At 42.9% G+C, this 22,317-nt stretch overlaps 1 protein-coding gene across 1 annotated transcript in view; it reads left to right on the plus strand.

Annotated features, from left to right (window-relative positions):
* The window catches only part of SGIP1 (SH3 domain GRB2 like endophilin interacting protein 1), a 200,262-nt gene that overhangs the window by 104,045 nt on the left and 73,900 nt on the right, over positions 1–22,317 (plus strand). Inside the window, exons 8-10 of the mRNA XM_019531590.1 lie at positions 1,497–1,672; positions 12,109–12,120; positions 20,552–20,563. Of these exons, the coding sequence (XP_019387135.1) occupies positions 1,497–1,672; positions 12,109–12,120; positions 20,552–20,563 (200 nt within the window). The remainder of the gene's footprint in view (positions 1–1,496; positions 1,673–12,108; positions 12,121–20,551; positions 20,564–22,317) is intronic.

Below are 22,317 nucleotides of genomic sequence, written 5' to 3' on the forward strand. Positions count from 1 at the left end.
GGTCCCCTCCCCCTTTCTTCAGCTCCCCCTTCCCCACCCCTACTTGCCTCCTCTGAGTCCAGCTCCAGCTCCCTGTTGCAGGGGGCAGGGACTTCCCGATTCATTGAGGCTCTCCGAATCTTTTCCAAAGATTCGGAGAGTTTTGAATCAATTCGGATCTTATTATTGGTCCCCTGATTCAACTCAGATTTGGAGATTTGGCCACCGAATTGAGCCAAATCACCTCCGAATCGAGTCAGTACCCAAAGGTTTGCACAGCCCTATTGTGTTACCTCAAGCTGTTTTCTTCTGATCTAATAGGCTGTGTCACTGTCCATTCATTTGTTTCATTGGAAATAAGCAGGAGCAGATAGAAGCACATGTTGTAAAAGAAAATCCAAGCAAAGCCTGACTTGGTCATGTAGTATGCTTGTGCTGGCTGGAGCGCTGCATGTGAGGGGGCTTAAAAGAGATGTCTTTATCCTCCTGCTCCATGCTGGCCACTGTCTCTACACTGTATTAGAGCAGCCTGAGGAACTGCCCTTTTATTCCAGGCTTCCCCTTGTAGCTGAGTACTGGCACAGAGAAGAGAGATTCTGGCCAGGTTTTCTTTCCTCCACCTACATCTTTCCCTGCTGAAGAGAAGGTGAGTGGGATAAGAGCCACCAAATTGGCTCTAGTCTACATCATTGGAAGGCGTTGTACCTGGGAACGTCCTCTTACTGACTGCCTTCTCAGGGATTCTGCTAACCTTTACAAGTGGAACACACCAATACAGTGACTGCCTACTTGTGCAGAAGAATCGGGCTCTTGCAGTGCATTGCTTTTAATAGGCCATGTCAGCTGCTATTGAAATATCTTGCCTACATATTAGCATGTAGAGTGATAAACTTGTACAATGCTGACTGGAGGAAACAGGACACATGGTTGTTAATTGCTACTGCCCCAAAATGTCTCTTTATCCACCCTTTTGAGCACTCAACAGTTCACATATATAATACACGTGTATGTATCTATCTATGCAGAATAACAAAATAGAATAAGAGTGACAGTCTTGGCAAAAATGTGTATCCTCTGTTACCCATGTGTGTCCTCTGTTACCTATCTTTGTAGTTGGACATTTTGGAGTAAAAAATTCAAAAGTACCCAAGTTCCCTTTCCAATAGTGATTTAAGAGCCTAAAGCTCATTGAAAATCAATGGAATGTAGGCCACATCTAGATTATAGACATACCATTGAGAGTCTATAACAATTAACCTTCCCTTGGCACTGCACAGACTACACAATTTCCAGTGTAAGAGGTAACATGCATAGAGCTGCATGGCATTTTGGGGGATGCTCCTGCTGAGCACGTTTGCAGTTTAGATATGGCCTTGGGTTCTGCCCTAAGCATACATGTAATTTTTAAAAATAGGACTTATGGCCTCCTTCTTTAGGAGCATAAAGGACACTGTTTCCACTATGTCCAAAATAGCTTACCTCTCAGCGGAACAAAACATTCTTTAACTGTGATCTACCTACCAAAGGAAAGCACTTTTATTCCTCAAGTGAATCGGAAGAGGAAGAGGAGGCACATAAGAAGTTTAACATTAAGATTAAGCCTTTGCAGGCTAAAGACATTCTTAAAAGCGCAGCAAACGTAGATGAGCTGAAAGCATCAATAGGCAACATCGCACTTTCTCCATCTCCAGTGGTGAGTGTTTGGTGTTTTAATCTTTCACTAAGTTGCAAGTTCAGATTCTGTCTTAGTTTATTGTATTCAGTAGTGAGCAGAGATATTTATTGGGTCAAATTGTTTCATTGTTAAATAACATTTTTATGTCCATAGTCCTTGTTTATGTAGCATTTCTTTGCCTAGCCATAGAGCAGTCACAAGTAACTCTAAGAAATGTCATGCTTTTTAGTATATAATGGAGATTCTTGTAACCATTTCTGAACTATTCTAATTTACTTGCTCTGTGCATTGACTTTATTTTAATGAGCTTCCCACATCTCCAATCAACCAAAAAAGTAACATGCATACTTTTTTTTTTAAATGAAGAGAAAATGGCTACAGTTGCAGTATGATCTGGATGGTTCAAACTCCAGCTATCCCCAGTATTCAAAAGAGGTTTATGTTCTTCTGCTATCTGTTAATTGTACTGAAATTTACCTTGGGCATCAAAACTTACATCAGACCAGATGCTGCCATTCTTCCTCAGTATTTGTAATACTGTTTTAACTTTTAAAAAAATCAGTGGAGCAATTTATGTAAACAGATACTATTCAGAATGAGTATGGATGAGAGAACTGGGCTTATGCAAGTCTTTTGAAGCTTGGGTAATTGAGATTTGTGCTATAACAGTAAGAAATAGCACAAGTTTGTTTCACCTCTTCCATTAGTTGAAATCAGGAGATTCATTGAACTGGCTACTACTGCAACATATAAAAATGGGGAAAGTGAGATCAGAACTGGGCCTCAAACATTTCCCAAGTTTTCCCTATTGTGTTTTCTTATAATTTTTATTTTTATTTTTGTGCTACACATAAATCAGAGCTGCCTCTTGTTTTGGGCTATTACTTTTCCTGAACTGAAACAATACAGTGTTACCTGTGCATTCCTTAATGAAGGATTAATCTAGATATCTAAAAGGAAGAACAATCTCTCCTTAAATTCATGTTTATTTTTTGTTCTGTTAGCCATTCAACTCTTTCAGGGCTTGCCAAAATCCCTATTTTGTCATCCAGCTCCATTTGGCTGTAGAAGGCTTCATAGTGTCTCCTCTTGCATGGCTTTGATTTGTGCATGGTTTTGCAACTCTTGTATCTTGCTTCAAGTTTGGAGTGAGATGAACTGCAATTGCTGGGTTTTTTTCCTTTTTTTAAAGTCAGTGCAATATTTTGAAGGTATAAGCTTCTAACTGAGGCCACTGATTTTTTCCTAGAAGTAGACTTCCCTAAAATCCACCTGAGCTTTAGTGTCAAGAAAAAATCCAGACTTTGGTGGTGCTCTGCCTGGCATCAGGTTTTACCATGATCCTTGTCCCAGCTAGTGACTTGTACATGTGTTACTCACTGCAACCAGAGTAGTTCCTGAAGTTTTGCAGCCATGGCTTGGAGCCCATATTAAATCCATATGATTATGCAGTTTCAATCCAATCCAGCTTGTTCTGGAATCTCTTTGCTATGTCAAAGCCACAGCAATCCAATGTATATACATGGGGTGGGATATTGGTTTGCCTATAGAGGGAAAATACTGGAACATTTAACAGTTTCTCCATTTTATTTTTGTAAGTGTACTGAAAAGATCAATAGGTTTTCTCAGTATTTGATTGTTCTGCTTCTGGGAATGTTTGCTCTCACCTGAAGGTAGCAAACAGATGACAAAAAGCAGGTCACCTATATAAAATTTAAAGTCTCTCTCTAAAATTGAGCATTTAGACCCCCACTCAAAGGTCCTTGACCCCCGCTAAAAGGTCCTTGACCCTTTCTAATCACTCTCACGTATCCATAATTCATGAGGTGGCAGATGTGCACTGCCAGCCTATTTAGTAATTCTGTACGTTTAGATATGTAATTGCCCAAAAGCTTTTTGAATTTCGGACTGATGTTATGATGGAGAAGGTAAAGGAGCATTAAGTACTGGTATATCTGATGTATTTTTTGGGAAGTAAATGAGTATTCATTAAAGAATTATCCAGAAATAAGGTAGGTTCCTAGCAATCACATTTTTCTTATTGCTACCCCTCATTTTGAAAGAAAACCAGCATGAAGCAACAAGGCAAGGTTTTAGGCTCATGTGCCCACTTGCTTTCCTGTGCTTTGTGTTCCTGAAGTTGAAATGTGAATGGATAATATTCATTGCACAGAGTGTGTTCTCTCAGTACACTGCGAGAGAGAGACCTGTTCTCACTGTGAAATTAAATGAGTGTCTGGTTCCTGGTTTCCATGATCCTCTTCCCATTGAAGTCAATGGGAGGTTTTGCCTTTGACTGAGAGGGAGCAGGATTTAGCCCCATTGTGAACACATTCATGTTTGTTAATTGGCTATCTCATGAAGTCCTTCCTTTTGACAGCAACATGTTAGAACTGGGTCTGTGGTTTATCTTTGTCTTGTGAGCTGACTCGCGCAGTTGTTATGAAATAGTAAAGATACTGCAGCTGGCCTGGAGGCAGGACAGCAGAGTATTATGTCTCTGTGTGCGGAAGCTAAGTTCAAGAGTCAATTTAGGACTCTCATTTCCTGGGTTGTGGGAGATGCGGAGACTGTAAATCATGCAGAATGATGGCTTTGTTGTTCTGTGGAGAATGTGGCTTCCTGATCCATTGATACTGTCTCTGAAGCAAGCGAGACTTAAGTGTGAGTTGCTATAACACTGATCACAGAAACGAAAGTATGAACTATGAAATGGAAAGAAAATAAGGCAGAAGGGGAGATACAAAGATAATAAAATCCAGATCTTCAGCAGTTGTAAATCAGCATGCCTCCATTCACTACTGTGAAGTTACACTAGTTTAGATCAGCTAAATATCTGAACTAAAATATTTACATGTAATTAATACACTATATGTGGTCTGTGTAGAGCGAGGTATTTGTCTTTGAGAGAGTTAGGGTAAAGACAATGGCTCAAGACTTGGGTACTCCCAAAATGGATATAGTGGAAGCCAAGAAGTAATATAGAAAGCTAGTATGAAGTGGACAGCTACACTGCTGTGAATCATAGATTTCATAGACATTTGGGCTGGAAGGGACCCTGGAGGATCATCGAGTCCAACCCCCTGCCCCAGGGGCAGGAAGTCAGCAGGGATCATAGGATCCCAGCAAGATAAGCATCCAAATGTGTCTTGAAGGCGTTCAAAGTGGGTGCTTGAACCGCCTCCGGCAGCAGGCTATTCCAAACCTTGGGGGCTCAGACAGTGAAGAAGTTCTTCCTTATGTACAGCCTGAATAGGTCACAGCGGAGTTTGTGACCATTCGATTTTGTCATCCCTTGGGGCACTCTGGTGAACAAACGTTCCCACAGATCCTGGCGAGCTCCCTGATAAACTTATAGGTGGCCATCAGATCACCCCTGAGCCTGTGCTTTTCCAGGCTGAAGAGCCCCATGGCTCCTAGCCTGTCATCATAAGGTCTGTTTTCCTGACCTGATCATGCACGTGGCTCTCCTCTGCACCCTCTCAAGCTTCTCCACATCCTTTTTGAATTGGGGAGCCCAAAACTGGACTCAGTACTCCAGCTGCGGCCTCACCAAGGCCAAGTACAATGGGAAAATGACATCCTGGGATCTGTTTGAGAAACATTTAGGGATGCAGGCCAGCGTTTTGCTTGCTTTACTAGCCACAGCATCACACTGAAGGGTCATGTTCATCTTGTGGTCAACCATGACCCCCAAGTCCCTTTCATCTGTAGAGCTAACCAACGTAGCACTACTGAGCCTATATGCATGGTGCAGGATTTTCTTCCTAAGGTAGAGAACCTTGCATTTTTCAGTGTTGAACATCATCAGGTTCTCATCCGCCCATTTCATGAGTCTTTCCAGATCTGCCTGGATCACCCTCCTGTCCTCAGGTGTGGATGCTTTACCCCAGAGTTTGGTGTCATTGGCAAAGTTGGCCAGTCCGCTTCTGACACCAATGTCCACATCATCGATGAAGATGGTAAATAATATAGGACCTAGGACAGAGCCTTGAGGGACCCCACTGGTCTCAGCATACCAAGACGATTGGCTCCCATCAACCACCACTCTCTGGGTCCTACTGTGGAGCCAGTTCCCCAGCCAGTGGATCATGGTGAGGTCGAGGCCACAGTTAGCCAGTTTAGCCAAGAGGTGATCATGGGATACCTCGAAGACTTTTTTAAAGTCAATCTCTTCCGCCTTGTCCAGGTGATAAGTCACCTGGTCATAAAAGGAAATGAGATTGGTCAAGCAAGACCTACCCGCAACAAACCCATGCTGGGTATCCCTCAGGATATTGCCTTCAGCTAGTCTGTTAAGGATAGCCTCTTTGATAATCTTTTCCAAGACCTTCCCCAGGATAGAGGTCAGGCTGATGGGGCTATAGTTTGCCGGATCTACTTTCCTCCCTTTCTTGAAGATAGGCATGACATTGGCCCTCTTCCAATCATCAGGCACTTCACCAGAGCACCAAGAGCTCTCATAGATCTGTGCCAGGGGCTGAGCTATGATGCTCGCCAGCTCCCTGAGTACCCTTGGGTGTAACCCATCAGGGCTGGCTGACTTGAAGGTATCCAGCCTGCCGAGGTGTTCCTTCACGAGGTCAGCTTCAATGGAGGGCAAGGAATCTTCCTCACCTGGGCCTCCCTGACCCATAGTGGGCAGGGCTGTCCCATGGGACTAGTGAAAAACTGATGCAAAGTACCCATTTAGCAAGTTGTTTTTTTCGGGGCATCAGGTGTGGTTCTCTCTAGCTCCCACCGTGTGTTGTTAGAATTGCCTGTGGGCCATACTTATTTATGCTGGTCTGTAACAATCAGAAAGAGCTAAACACTAAATCTGCCTTTTAATCCTGGGCCTACATTTTAATCACATTCCTCTCCCCCGTTACACTGAATTAGAAAGTAGATGATTTGTATATGAGACCTACGCTGGAGCACTGTTTCACAGAGATGATCATCCCTTAGTCTGTTGCTCAATTTCTAGGTCCTTTAAGATAAAATTTAAAAAAAGACATTAGAAAAAAACCAAGAAAACCATGCTTATTCACACTGCAGGGAATTCTGCACTTTTACTATTTGTGTAGTTTGTTTACATTTTGCACTACCCTCATTTTAGCCAATGAAATTACAGACTAGTCAATTTCACATTTGTTTAGTCATTTTCTGGATTTGATCCACCCACACAATGGTATTTTCCTTGCTACCAAAAAGTGGGACAATTCTTACATGAATAAATAGAAACATATTCCACTCCTGTTCTACTGGCATTAAAAACTGGAGTCATGGGCACTGTTGGGTTTAAGTTTGAAAGTTCTTGGTTGCCCTTTCTTTGTCTTCAATTCAAGTTTGTTTTTATCGGAATCTGACCTGACAGTCTTTCATAACTAGGGGTTAACTAAAATCGTGGCTTTGTAGAGTTCACAGAAACCACAAAATTCGGAATTGTCCACAAAATCAACAACAACACACAACTTTATAAAAAGAAATTGCTGGCTCCCCAGTGAGAGCTAGCAGTCCTCACTGCTGCTGTGGCCAAGCCTTCCAACCGATCCGGGAGAAGAAGGTGCCAGCTAGCAGGATGGCAAGAAGGGAAGCAGAAAAGATGGCTGCCACCTCATAGTCCCTCCCCATAGTCCCTCCCCCTGCCCCGCCCTGGCCTCTCCACCAATTAGTGCTGAGGGGCAGAGACACACACAGCAGCCAGCAGCCAAGATGGCTGTCCCCTCATCCCTCTGGGGCCACCGGAGCACATCTGTGAATCTGCTCCTTATGTTGCAACCAACCCATGAAATCTGGTACGTCTAACTGTGATTTAAACAGACCTGTACTCATAAGCAATGCAATAAATCTGTGTGTTTCTGTAATTACTAGAACAAATACAATATTTTTATATGGTTTATTGTCCCCTCCTTGTCTAGCTTAATGCTAAGTGCCTACCCCAAAAAGAGCTCATCTATTCACTTAAAACCCACTAATCTATAAGCCAAAACTGCAGCTCTGATTGCAGCCTCTTCTGAGATGCTGGAAGTCTGGCAAAAAGAACAGAGAGAGAAGTATGATGGGAGGTGCATGTTAATATCCTCCGCACTCTTGACCACATTTGACCTCTTGTGGTCTAACTTAGGACATTGCAAATTGAAGGTGCCTGAAAGAAAATTAGACTTGTTGGATTAAGGGTGATAATTAGAAATAAAAGGAGCTGTAGGAAAGGAAGGTTGAAAGTGACTTTCCCATTCTTTAGAACAAAAACTAACCTGATGCTCTCTTGCATAGGTTTAAAACCTAAAAATGCTGGTCTGGCGTACAAATATGCTTCAGCAGTGAGGTGCTGCCCTGTTAAAGTTAACTGCACTCTTACAAAGAAACTAAACAAAATCTTTCAACTGCACATAGCAGACGCAAGACTTCTTTGCTTGTGATTTGCTGAGAGCCTCCTGCTAGACTTTGATAGCTCTATTTTATCAGATTATCAGAGGAGCTGTGCTATTTTAGCTTGTGTTCACTCAATTAAGGGTTCTGCTGAATCTCTCAGTATATGCTTACATATGCAGAGAAAGAAAGAGGAAGCTTGCCAGCTTGCTTGGGGAAGTCTATCTTTTCCTTTTGTTCTTTGGAAGGAATTTTATTTTCTCTTTCTTTATTTGTTGGGGTAGCTCATGACGAGGAAGAAGATGATGGTGCAACCTCATCATATCAAATATTATATCATCAATAGAGCCAGAGTTTTGATATTCCTCAATTTTTTTCTATTTTCTACCAGCAGCCCTGTCATGTTTATTGCCAACTATTTGTGCCATGGAAAATCCAGCCCCGAGTAATATGAGCTTATTTTAGTGAAAAACAAGGAATTAAACTAGCAAGAAGTGTTTTGATGTACAAAGCTGAAAGGAAGGGGCCTGCATAGAATTTAAACATTTGGGTTTGCCATTTTAAATCCCAAATCCATACCTAGATAGTTAAATCAGAGTATTTTTTCAGAGGTGTGAAGCACCCACATACTTTATTGAAGATAACAGGAGATTCAGGAGCCAAGCCCCCCAAAATATCAAGCCACTGTTGGTGAGTTTCTGTGCCCCCTCAGCCATAAGAAATGGAAAAATTACTTCTGTAAATCATTTATGTTCTCTGCACACAAGGCGTGGGAAACAGTTGGGGGGATTGAATCTCCAGGAGTGAACTATCAAATGTTCTTATAAAAATAATATGACATTCCTTGAAGCTATCTAAAACATTAAAACAATTTGACCTCGTTACTTCTGGATGCACTGGAATTTTCAGAGTTTTGCAAATGCCCCCCCAAACACACCACCACCGTCAGCATAGGAGGAAAAAAGCTCCTTGTCTTATATTGACATACAAAGAAACCTCATTAAATAAACTGTCTATCATTAAACTTCTGCCAAAAGCAGCATATACTCAGTAATGGAAACCAATTATGAAGTTGACTAAATGCAGCCAATACTGAGCATGACTATAAAACACAAGATCCATATTGGACAAACTTACTGATGTGAACTTTTTTCTGGAAGGGGGAGGCTGGGGGGGACTTCAAAGAAACAAGTGGGTATTTCCTCCACAGGGAACAGGCACTAGGCCTAGAGTTGTTATAATACCAGGCTGGCATCAGGAAGGCCAGAAACAGCTACGACACCCTCCTCTTGGTGCCAAAAATACTACCAAGATGATACAGACCCGTCCACTAACAAGCTCTGTGTTCGACCCCTTAGCCAGTTCCCAACCCAACTGACTGTGGACTTTGCCAGCCCACAATCCCCCAGGTTTTTTTTTTTTATAAAAACATCATGGGAGACCATCTCTAAGGCCTTTTTAAAATCCAAGTATATGACATCAACTGCATCTTCCATATTTAAGTAGTTTGTTAGTTGATCATAGAAGGAGGCAAGGTTGGTCAGACGCAACCTGCCCACAATGAAACAGTGCTGGATATCCTTGAGCATTATGCTTTCTGCCAGTCTCTCACACATGGACTTCTTGATAATTTTTTCCAAAGTTTTACCCAGCGTTGAGGTCAAACTGACCAGCCTGTAGTTTCCCGGATCCTACCTCCTCCTCTTCTTGTGATTGGCACCACATCCAGTCTTCCAGGACCTCTCTTGAGCACCATTGAATAAATTTAGATTTCTTCTTCATTCCCAGAGCTGAGCTAGATCTTTCTTTCCCATTTCAATGATTTCTGTTTCTTCACCAGCCTTAAAATGTCTAACAAGCATCACCAAACAGGGTCTCAAACAGTTCACCCAGAATCCCTGTTTCTCCCCCTCTCTCAGCCTGTGATGTATGATTAGTGTGGCCCTGCTGTTCATGAGGTGGAGCCAGAACAGGTTGCCCAGTGCATCATCTGCATATAAGTTTTTGGAGAATCCCAGGACTTGTGACAAGACTATCCAGTTCCCATCAAGAGTGGGGGGCTAACTAGCACATGGGTCCTTATGGTGGGGTATCTGGGGTACAAACACATACTGATCAGTGCTGAGCTGTGGGGTCACCGTGGCTTGAAACACTGACTCAGCTGGGGCCCAGCCCAGTGAACTGTATGATAAAACATGAACTTCTTGGCTTTTGATTAATGTCATGCATAGTTTATTCTATATACATCGGTACAAAAGTACTGCTTAAAAATGTGTTTTATGGAGTATTTGTGCTAAAACTTGCAGCACTTTTAAATGAGGTAAAGTGCGTCTGTTCTGGATGAGCTAAGTCTATGGGTACCCATAGTAATTTGCCTATATACAAAGTATTACAGGCAGGTTTATTTCAAAGTCAGTGTTTTCAAATTTGCTTCTTGCTTGCACGTGCTCAGGGAGAGCAGGGTCTGACAATAAGGAGCGGGGAAGGGGCTGAAGGGGGGAGAAGTTTATGGAGTAAAGACAAGGGAGCCACTTGGCCCCCTAGATTTATTTTCCCTGCTGTAGGAGTGGGAGGAGGACAAATTCAAGGCCAACCTTGATACTTGGGAAATTATAACAAATGTGTATATTTTCCATATATAAAATCTAATTATTTGGGGCATCTTATGTTCAGGGTCATCTAATATTTGAGTGAATATGGTAATTACATTGTGTAACCATATTTGCTTGACTGACTACTAGAGAAATTAACTTTTTTCATGGTTAAAAATTAGTATTTCTTACTTTATAAATTGAAACCCAACAATGAGTAAAACTTCTAGTTTTGCACAACTCGCTTCTCATCCTCAAGTCAATAGGCGATGAAGGATGTTTTGTAGAAGTGTACCAGACAGCACAATCTGACAGTCATCGTGGCTTTTTCACAACTGGCCATCCTTCAGATATACACAACCTGGACAGAAAAAACCAACATGTAGATTGCTGAAATTTCTCACATGTAATCAGTAGTGTATAAAGGCTGCTGTTCAGCATGTCTGCAGTGCCACATATTGCATGTTCATGTGTTCTCTGCAGTGCAAGGGAGCCGTGTGGGGCAGGAGTGCCACTGCTGCAGCCCCAGGAGGCCCCCAGGACTTAGGGTAAAGCTGCTGGGGCCAGCCCAGTGCTGCCCCAGCCTCCCCTACCCCACCTGGGGTAACTTGCTGCGTGCCAAAGGGCGAGTAAGCACAGGTGTTTCCCTGGGACAGCCAGCAGTGGCACAAGGTGCATCACTGCTACTTGTCCCTGGGGAACCAAATGTCCACGTGCATGTGGATGTGGCCATAAGGTTTTCAGTATTTATTTACAGTAAATTAATATGTCCTTTACAAAAGACAGTTTACTCGTTTAAGGCAATTTACTATACTGTACTGTGCTTTGAGTTCCACTCTGCAATGACCATGCTGATAAGCTTTTGACCAGCACTATTTATATCTCTTTCTAACGAGATAAAAATCATAGTCTACTCCCAGGTTGGAAAATGCTGATAAAAATGAAAGCTAATTTAAACAGTTAAGAGCTTCTGATGAAACAAATGTAATCAAGGTCGTTTCCGTTGAGCCAAGCAGGATATTTCATCCCACTGCTAAAATGCTAGTTATCTCAGTTGAGTGCAAATTTTTTAAAAGCTTGTGCCTTTTTAAGTTCAGACACTTTTTACATTTACATTTTTCAAGGCTTGTGTGGAGTACAGGACTTTATTTTCACATCCTATAAACCATTTTAAGGAATAAAACTTGTATTGAAAAACTGACTATGGGTATAGGTGGCAGGGACCAGCAATGCCAAATAATGCAGTACCGTGTAAAATGTCTTGGATAAAAGTGCTGTGTTTGTATATGCTATCTTTCACTATAATATTATGTCTGCATGAATAATATTCTGGCTATGTCTACAACCTACTTACTACTTTACTGTATGTTTAAGTTACACTCTTAATGCTTTCTTTCATATGTAGGTCTTTTATTTCTCTGTGAATTACTTCTTTACAGAAAGTACCTTATTTTCTCATTTTCTTTTTCTTTTTTTTTTTTTTTTTTTTTTACCTTTACTGCATTCTTTTAGAGGAAAAGTCCGGTAAGATATCATTTAGTTTTTCTACCTTCTATAATTTTTTAACAGAATACTTTGCCCATACTTTTCTGTTTGATCTATTTTTCATATGTCTGAAATGTAAAATGTGAATACCATATATCCTTGTTTAGAAGCCATGGCATCTATTATGCTGCCTCCCTCATGGATTTAATTCCAAGGTGTTTTTTAAATTAGCTGTTATGTTTAATTATTTTCCCCTCTGGCTTGCAAGACAAACAGAAAGTTTGAGGATGGTGAAGCCCTGAGCACAAAGAATTTTGTGCTCGGGATTTTACCCAAGCTTGTTTTATGTACGTCACAGAGCATTTATAGTTATCAGAAGATATAAAAGCCTTTAGTTAGGTAGCATGAACTTTGCTGCTATGGTAACATTTAATACAATGCTAATATGTTCTTTCCAAAGACTTGGCTGTATTTTTTTTTTTCTCACGCCATAACATTTTGTAGGCCTGTGCAGATTTTGGAGTGCTAGATAGGAGACAGCATTGTCTCTCAAGAGAAGAACCTCTGAAATCTAGTCTCTTCTCATACAATTCCTGCTTCTGTGGTCTTGTGCAAGTCTCCAACTTGCTGCCCCTAGTTTTCCCATCTGTAGAAGAGATGTTTCTAATTTCCAAGAATCATATGAGTTGTCATGGTCTAATATTTGTACACAGGAGTGGATTGAAAGGTTAGTGACAAGTTACTGATGCTCCAGCGCATTATTAAAGTTCTGAAGCTTCCAACCAGTGCTTGTAAAAAAAACAAAAAAAACACCCCCCCCCCCCCCCCCCACACACAAAACAAAGGGGAGAATGCACTTTTGCTTATGGGTTGTTATGGGAAGCCCAGATTCAACACTGTTCAGCCTGAGGGGTTTTGAACTTGCATTTTCTTCCTCCTCTTCCAAGGAGAATGCTCTAGCCACCTGGTTATAAAATTATTATTCTAAATTGAGGTTCCTACCTCTTAAGATATGGCCTAAACTGTTGGGCTGCTTAGTGTCTGCCTCTAACGCTATGAATTTTTAAGCTGTCTGAGAAAAGTGGAACAGCATCTACAGGAGAAACAGAGTGATTTACTCCAGAATAACCTGTACCATGGTGATTTAAGGCAGTCTTCTGCCAGGTAACGAATGGGGACTCGGACTTCTGCAAGCAGGGAAGAAAAACTAGAACCCAGTCTCCTACATCCTGCAATTGAGCTGTTGAAAAGGAGGGCATGATCCCTCATCCTTTCTGGGCTACCTACCTCAGTAGCCACCTCTCTCATAGAGCAAGCATTGAGGAAATCCAGCACAGGATCTTGTATGCAAGTGTTTTCTTTGGGAAATTGCTTTGTGACATCTTTATTTCTCACAATATCTGGAAAGACACCAAGATCCAGGTCTACAATGTAGTCATCATCCCCAGTCTCCTCTATGGACTTGAAACGTGGGTGACCTGTTGTCATCTCATGAGCCTGGAGAGATCACCAATGGTGCCTCCAGAAAATACTCTACATCAGATGGGAAGATCACTGCACAAATGCTAAATCCAGTGTTTAGAAATCTTTGCTGAAGCCAGTGTTACCAGCATTGAGTCTCAAGCACCAACTTCTCTGGACCAGACATTGTGTGCAGATGCCCAACTCATGACTCCCAGAAAGTGCTCTGTTCCCAACTTGGTAATGCCCTGAGATATTGCAGTGGCCACAGGAAAAACCTCAGGGACACACTGATGGCACACCTCAAGAAAATGGATGCCAGCATCAAGAGCTGGGAGGAGCTGGCTGTTGACTGACTCCAATGGTGCCACAACCTGAACCAAGTAGCAGCCTGGTTTGAAGTAAAGCATCTTGTCCTCAAAGCACAGAAGAGAGAATGGAGAAAGGAAAAAGAGAAAAATCCTAGCTTAGAGCCTATTCTCTCCTGTAGAAAGATCTGCAACTTCTGTGGACAGGTCTGTGGCTCAGGTCTCTGGACTATTAAGTCACCACAAATCCCATCAGTGAACCATGGCAGAGATCATCCTCAAATTGAGGGATTGCTGACAAAGACTATAAAGGCAAACCATAAAGATGTTTTGGAATAGTCTAAATGATTTGCCATTTTCATTTCAACTGAAACTACTAAGTAAATTTGACCGACATTTTCCAGTAGATTTGAAAGTGCCAAAACTGCATTATTTGGATGGATTTGGATCTTGTTGAGGGGGGAAAAAACCTCACCCAGTTCTAATGCAAGTTAAAGTTTTGGACTGTAATTTCCTACTTCAGCAAAAACACTGTTGCTTTCAAGTGAAATTAGTGGTGCTCTTCAAAGAACTCTTCCTGCAGTGGGTCTGTATTTCCAGAAGGCTGAATATCTGCATGGCATTTGCCTCCTGTCAAAATATGAGACCGCCTGGTCTCAGTTGAAACACGATTCCAAAATATTAGGCAAGTTTTATTAGAAAGCCAAAAAAGCAAGTTATGCCTATAGTTCTGAATTTGTGTGATTTATCCATGTGGATTTTGTCTCTGATTTGTTGAATTTCGGCTGCTTATTTTCATTCTTATTTGGTTCTCCTGCTTAATTCAAAATGGTTTTCTTACTGCTGAACCCCTGTGATTGGGTAGATGATCCACCCAAAGACAGAGCAATCTATTTTTACTTCTTTGTGCATGTAATTTCCATTAATCTTAAAGGTAGTAATGCATGCAAATAAAACAGCAAATGTGGCTTGAGGCAAAAACCAAGACAAGATAGCATTGGGACAATTAGTGCATGTATGCCTGAGTGGATGAGAGAGAGAGATTCGTTCGCTACAGGAATGAAATTAAGAGCTGCATAAAATTTGGCTCTTATAAAATCAGTGACGTTTTCTCTCTGTTTTTTTGATGCACTTAAAATTCTTCTCAAACATTTGCAGACATATCACATTTAAACCCTTTCTGAATTAACAAATTTATCACAGACCTGTGCCATTCATAAAATCAACACTCTTTTTATTACCAGATTCCAGAATTCAGTAGAAAAAGAACCTACTGTTTCACGAACCCAGAGAAGATGATTTCAGGCAGAATTGTGAAGTGCTTATTGTAACTGTTCATTAATGAATGTTAGAGAGCTATAGAAAAGTCCAATAAAACATTGGTGCCACAGTGCTGTGTTTATCATATGTGGAACTGATTTCAGGGCTGAGAGAAATGCCAACGGTATGTTCAGCCAATTGCCATTTTGACGTGACTGGCTATGATAGGACGTGGCATTCCAGTACCCTACTCAATCGGTTTGCAGAACATGTTAGTTAAGCAATACACAGCCACAAAATGTATCATGAGTAACTTTTTAATTTTGATTAACATGCACGTGCTAATGGTGGGTTAGCAGGTGGTTTCTCATGTACACACACAACACGCTAGACAGTGTATTGAAAAACTGGAAAAACGTATTCATCGCTTCAGTATGCTCACTCATAACTATGACATAACTAACCTCACCACCATGTGTCCTAGGGAACTTCCTATTTCTCTTTACCCCAAACCCTTATACACTTTGAAAACCCTCGTACACTTTTATATCCCTGACCTCATTCATCAGAGAGTTCATAAACATTCAAACAGTGGGGTAGTTCTTGATTTGGAATATCACAAGTTGCTTTTAAACCTCTCCATTCATTTACAGGTCCCTGAACACTTCTGCTTCTGCTTCCATGGGAGATTTGGTATGATTGTGTGCATTGGCAGAAAAAGGGGGAAGGTCTTTATATAGTTCTGTAATTATTGGGGAATATTTGCAGTCACTGCAATGCAGTTTGGCTTGGTATTGTTTCCCAAAATAATGGGTAGCACTTGGATTCATTAGCCCAAAAAGACAGTCTCTTTGTCTTTGTAAAGGTTTGAGAAGAATATTAATGGTTTTGCAAAATGTGCAGTTCTTCACTCTCTGCTGTATCACTGATTTCATCCCTTTTTTTGGGGTCTGCTTAAACTTATCTCTGCTGTTACACTCATGCGTACATATATATGCACTTATATTCATCCTGTTGGCCACATCCTTAGCCCCTACTCTGGTGGCATAAAGCAGCTCCAAACCCTGCAAATCCAGCCACTGATAGATTTCTCCAGCATCCCTGGAGAGTGACTATAGCAATTGTGGCCAAAAAGCGGGGCATGGCAGGAGTACCACTGTGTTTTAAGGGTGCCCAACTGATCAAATTGCCTTTTTGGGTCATTGGTACACCAGAATAATTTAAAGTATCCTTGAGGCTGCTATAAATTTGAGAATAAAGGAGCTGCTGTGGGTGCATCCTGTCACTCATGCTTGTGCTGGGTGCAGATGAAGATCTAGAACAGCAACATCTTTTGCTTGTGTCAGCATGTAATATGTTGCTGATGTTGAAGGGGATTGTGAGTCTGAGCTGAAGAAAAGCCACACTGCAGCTGCCTGAGCTTGTATGACGAAGCTAGCGGGGGGAAAATGACAGGGTGAATTTGAAGTAGAAGCTTTTCCTTGGGACTCAGTGTCTTTTTATTAGGGAAGGAATGTGCATATGGTTTTTAGCATTACTCTTATTAGGGCAGTCTTCTGCCAGACAGTAGGGTACCTAGGGGCAAGAGAGTGGGATACTATCCTCGGGCACTGGCGTGGGTGGATCCCAGAATGGCAGCCTCCTGGGGAGTCTTTACTGTGGTAGCAGGTGGTCCTTTATCACATCTGGATCAGCCATGCAACCCCCTGGCTGTAGGAGCCCAGATGGAGAAGTCCCATTCTGCCCAGCTGTAGGAGTCTGGTGCCACGATGTAGCAGGAACAGCCCGACACAACCCTTGCCCTAGGGACTCGAAGACCCTCCCCTTGAGCATGCCCCAATGAGTGCACCTCAAAGCAGCTTAAAGCACCATAAGCCATGTATGGCACCTGTGCACTAGGCCTGTACAAAGCAGCTAGTACTTGCTTCGGATTCGGATTCAGCTGATTTGGGGGACAGTGATTCGATTCGGTGATTCGAATCACTATCTAAATCTGGTTCAGAGATTTGGCCACTGTCGAATCAGCCAAATCTCTGAATTGAGCAGGCCCCGTCCCCTGCCTGCTCTCCCAGCCCCATCAGTGGCTGCCCAGCCTGGCCCCAGCATCACAGGACTTTAATTAAAAAAATAAAGCCCTGCACTTGCTGGCTGCTGCCAGGCGGAGGGGAGGGGGCGATCCCTGCTGCCCCCCACTGCCCCACGCTTCGTGGGGGGCTCTGCCATGAGCCCCCAGAGGCCCCAGTGGCCACGCAGCAGCCAGGGAGTGCAGGACTCTTTTAAAAAGAAAAGAGAGAGAGAGAGCCAGGGTGCTGGGGCCAGGCAGGGAAGCCATTCACAGAGCTAAGAGAGCAGGTGGGAATTGGGGGGGCTGCTTATGGGGCCTGGGCAAGCAGGCACGGGATGGGGCCTGGTTGGAGTCCCCCCGTGGTTCCCTCCCCCCTCCTCCCTTCTCCAGCACCCCCCTGCCCTGCCTCCTACTTACCAGCATGGAGTCCATGTCCAGCTCCCTGAGGCGGTGAGTGGAGACTGCCCAAATAGCCAAATCTCTTCAAATTCTTTCCAAATCTGTTCAGAGTTTCGAATCGATTTGGACCTCTTTATTAGTCTCCTGATTTCAATTTGGCTTCAGCGATTCGGCCGCCAAATCGGGCCAGATCTCCGAACTGAATCAGCTGTGGAATTATCTTCTCCATATGGAAATACAGAGACTGGAGTCGCCATAACAAGAGAGCAGTATAAATCCTCTGCCCAGGCATTTGTTTTATAATGTGCTTTCCTCCCACCCAGTTCCTGTGCTCTCCACCTCCAGCTGTGTGTGTGCATACTGTCACTGGTTTTTTAATATTGACTCTCATTCCTGTTTCTCTTAAGGATTAGTTGGGGTCATCACTGAACTAGGACAACAAGTCTTTTAAATGCACAGGTTTTTCAATTCAGTCAAGTGAAAATTTGGGAGGAAATGTTTTTTCCTTGTCTTGTTTTTCCTTGACTTTTTCCTCTCCTGCATTAACTTTTTTTGAGCTTGTTACATATATTTTCCTATACATGCCAAATGATCTGCCTCCTTGTCCATCTGTTTCTCAAGTGCATTTATAATGTGCTAATCACCATAGTATTGAAGTACAAGCTCTTTGAAATAGTTGCAGCTCTAATGCACTTTCCTTATCCTCAAGAAAGTCAGACTTGAAGAATCCCTCCTCAGGGGAGGCCCCTGGCTTGGTTTTGGCAGCACCCTCAAAGTTTAAAAACACCTTGGAGTGAGGCTATGCCAGACCCTGTATTAGACTGCATTATCCATCAAACTTTATTTCAGGGCTGAGTGAGATCTGAAGTGTCTTTTAAAACAGGTGTACTCCTTCTGAGGCCTGATTTAGCTCCTAGGACTATATCACTCCTTTAGCCAAGACTGCTGTGTAGCCATGTACATTTTTTCAAAATAATTTGAATAAGGAAATGTGGTGTCAAATCCATTGAGTTTAAGTGTTTGAAAAACCTCCTCCCCGCCCCCTGCATGAAATCTAAAGATGCCCTCACCATCGCTTTTCTTGAGGCAAAATAATCCATCCTACTATCCCTGCAGGTTAATTAAATACCTTCATAGTATTGATAACTTGCAAACAGGGATTAAAATGAAGCCAGTCAACTGCTTTTCACTTGTCTGCTGACCCAAGATGTGACACCAGGGTAAAAGGCCTCAAACTGGACACTCATTCACATGCTATAAATCCTGTTTTATGTTTAGTACTTCAGTGAGTGGATGTTCAGAGATTTCTACTTTCAAGTGCCTTTCAGCTCTAGTGTATTAGTCTAGAGCAGGCCTCGGCAACCTCTTTCAAACCATGGGCCAGAACAACTTGGCTCTGGTGGGCAAGGAGCAGGACAGCTGAGAAGCAGCAGCCGTGTCGGCACAGCTTCCAGCTCCTTGTCCTTAGCCCAGCTCATTGCTGCTTAGCCCCAACTCAGGCTGGGCACAGGCCAAGGCTTGCAGCTCTATGGGCTGGATCCAACCTGTGGGCCTATGTTGCCAACCCCTGATCTGGAGATGTATGGAAAGCTACAGTGCCCCAATATTAGGCAACGCCAGAATTTCAAATGCTACAGGTACACGGGATAAAATGAGTTTATTTCCACAGGGATGATGAGAATCCTGTGGTAGTGTTTAAGTAGGAATTTTTACTATCAAGCAGCAACATGGCCTAATGCAAAGGTCCTTGGACTGTGAGCTTGGCATTGCTGAGCTCTAGTGCCAATTCTTCATAATGCCACAGCCCAGAAATGTGCCCCCGGTCCTTCCAGGAGCTGAGCAACCCCACGTAATCAGGCCCTCCATTCTCTCTCTTTTTTTTTCTCCGTGTCCATGCTAAAACAGTACATCTCCCAGGCCACTGATGTCTGCTTCTTTATGAAGCACTTTGAAAATGTGAAAATGGAAAACACTCTAAGCACACTGAGTAATTCGTATTGGAGCAGCAAGGAATAACTGTGAGGACACGTGCATGCACACCCTGCCCCCCCCCCTGCATATTTTGGACTGTATCACCTAATTTAGACAACAAGCTTTTGGAACAGGGTCAGTCTTGTGTCCCTTGAACCTACATTAATGTTCAACAAATTGTTCAAATCCATAGATATAGATAGATCAGTAATTACCCCTACAGTAATTGAAGGAGTGCATCTAATCTATTTAATTTGTGTAGTTATTGTTTGAAAATTATCCACTGTCCCACTTTCTTTCTTATAGCATAACCTTAAAAGATGTGGGGCTTTATTTTAAGGAAGAAAAAGAGAGAAAGAGGAACTTGTTCCTGAGATCAAATGCATACCTGTCAAAGTCTCTATGTGCTGGGGGCCATGTCTTAGGCTTCTGAGTTCCTCAAGAAATCCTCATTGGTTTTGTCCCAGTTTTTTTGTTAAAACTCTTCTGATGGTTGGGTTCAGATGACTTCTCTATGATGAGTTTTGGTCAGCTGGCTTGGTGAGCAGCATGGGAGCTGCAAACAGAAACTTTGGAGGATCAAAGTAAACCAGCCCACCTCTACTACTGAGACAGGGAAAGTGAAAACCAAATCACGAAGGAGGAAGACCTCAAAACCAAGTGAGGAGGGGAAAGCAGCTCCACTGCCAGAGGAATGGGAAAGGAGAAGATGCCTGTGGAGGATCTTTGAGGTCCTTGTTCACTAAACTTGAGGCTGGGGACTTGAGCTGCCATCTCTTCTGGAGCTTCCCAGTTTACACCCCAAATTCTTATAGTCGGCTGCATGAAGCCAAAGGTCTAGCCAGTTAATGAGCAAAGTGCTAATGCCTGCTGGGGGGTTGGGAATAACATTTTCAAAATGGTGTAATTGCTTAGGGGGTGAAAGTTTCTCATTACCCGAGCATCTTTACTGATCTATCACTCTCTGACTAGGTATCTGTTCTCTCTTCCTTCTTGCTGATCACAGAGGCGCAGCCCGGTAAGAACTCGCTCACCGTTTTCTGTCCATATATGTTTATGAAATGTCTGACACTTTGTTAAAATCTGCCTTGTTCGGCCTGAAGCTGGTCCTGCATTGATACCTGTTAGGGAAGTGAACGGATGGATGCTTTACCTGGTGCAAGTCTTCCATAATGTGCTCTCTGATAAGTGCTTGAGTGTGTGAATGTGCTCCCTGTGCAAGTACAATAGGAAATGCATTATGTTAAAAAACTTCAAAGTCTTTTGAGAATCACCTGAGAAGGGTGGATCCTGTTTGATTAACTGAGACATCAGACAAAAGTAAAAGCCCTGTTGCTCACAGCTTCTTACAACTCACCTGTTAGACAGATTGGCTTTCTCACAGGGCATGAATTTTGTGTGGGTAACAGTCACATTTACAACTTTTTAGTCGCATAGGGTTCAGTCCAGCACAGACATGGCTATGCATTATGAGAGTAAGACTGATCTCATTTAGTCCTGAGCTTAATAGGATTGAGCTGTGATGCTTGGTTGTTTCACAGTCCTGTGGGTGAAGAAAACCAAAGACAGCAGGCATTGTGGGTTAATGGCATGTACCCTCTGGCCACACACAGATTAAGACCTTCAGAGCTTGTTGCCAAGCATGTTCCATGAAGCCATTCAGGAGCCCGTCTCTCACAGCTGTGACTGACTTGCTTCTTTCAAAGATTGCTCTGGAGCACAGTGGAGCAGCTGCTATGCCAGGGGATAAATGAAACTCTTGAAAATAGCCATGATGCTCATCAATTGCATCTAAGTACTTTTTCTCCTACAATGCCATGTTTTCACCCTCTCTACCAGTCTGCTTCCCCTTCCTCACCATTATTCACATCAGTGAGTTCACAGTAACCCCATTTTAGAATATGGTGGGCAAATGCTGGGTGCTCAGTGCTAGCAGCCTCTCATCTCACTGACTTCAACAGATTTTCTGGACAAACCTCTGTTTTGCTTAATGACTGAATTTTGCCTAATAACTAACCCTAACTGGGCACTTCTAGCCCAGCAACCTCAAGACACGTGAATGCATGAGTACAGAGTATGACAGCAGAGGGGCAAACATGTTGCACCACCGTCTTGATCTTGATCAGGGTGCCTGTACATGAGTGTGGAGCCTGCTCCGACGGGCTGTACCGACAGCGTGTTAGAGCAGACTCAATTACAGGTTTCCCTCGCTTGATGTGGGTTCTGTATGTGCAGATTTGTTCTTATGCAGTGACCCTTTTTATACCAAAAATTTGTTATATGCGAGGTAAATTCACCTTACACAATTGGTGGCGGAAACCCACAGTCAGCTGCTTTGTGCAGTGCATTGCACAAATGACACGTACCAAGTATAGTCTCCCGTGGATCTGTGCTCCTCGCCCGTTGTCTGTGACACGTGTTTCTGTAGTTGCCATCCCCATTATGGTAACATCTACCACCACTCTGTGCTTGTGTGCACTCTCTGTTGTTGGCGAGTACCAAAATTGTTTTGGAAAAGTGGTGGAAATGGGTCTGGGGGTCAGTACGGTCAAGATCTTGGAATGGTATCCCTATTTGTTACATTGTAAAGTAGGTTCCCTTTCTGCAAATTCAGGTTATGTGCAATTTTCCAGGAACGCATGTACGGCATAAAGCGAGGGAAACCTGTAGTCAGGTTTGCTGGAGCTAGTAATTACTGCACTCCAGCAGCCTCCCGCGTCTCATGTATCAGCATCCCCGCGCTTCAAAATGGCAGCAGGGGCACTTGAACGA

This window comes from Crocodylus porosus, unplaced genomic scaffold (assembly GCF_001723895.1).
Source record: "Crocodylus porosus isolate Cpor-Errol unplaced genomic scaffold, CroPor_comp1, whole genome shotgun sequence".
NCBI classification, from domain to species: Eukaryota; Metazoa; Chordata; order Crocodylia; family Crocodylidae; genus Crocodylus; species Crocodylus porosus.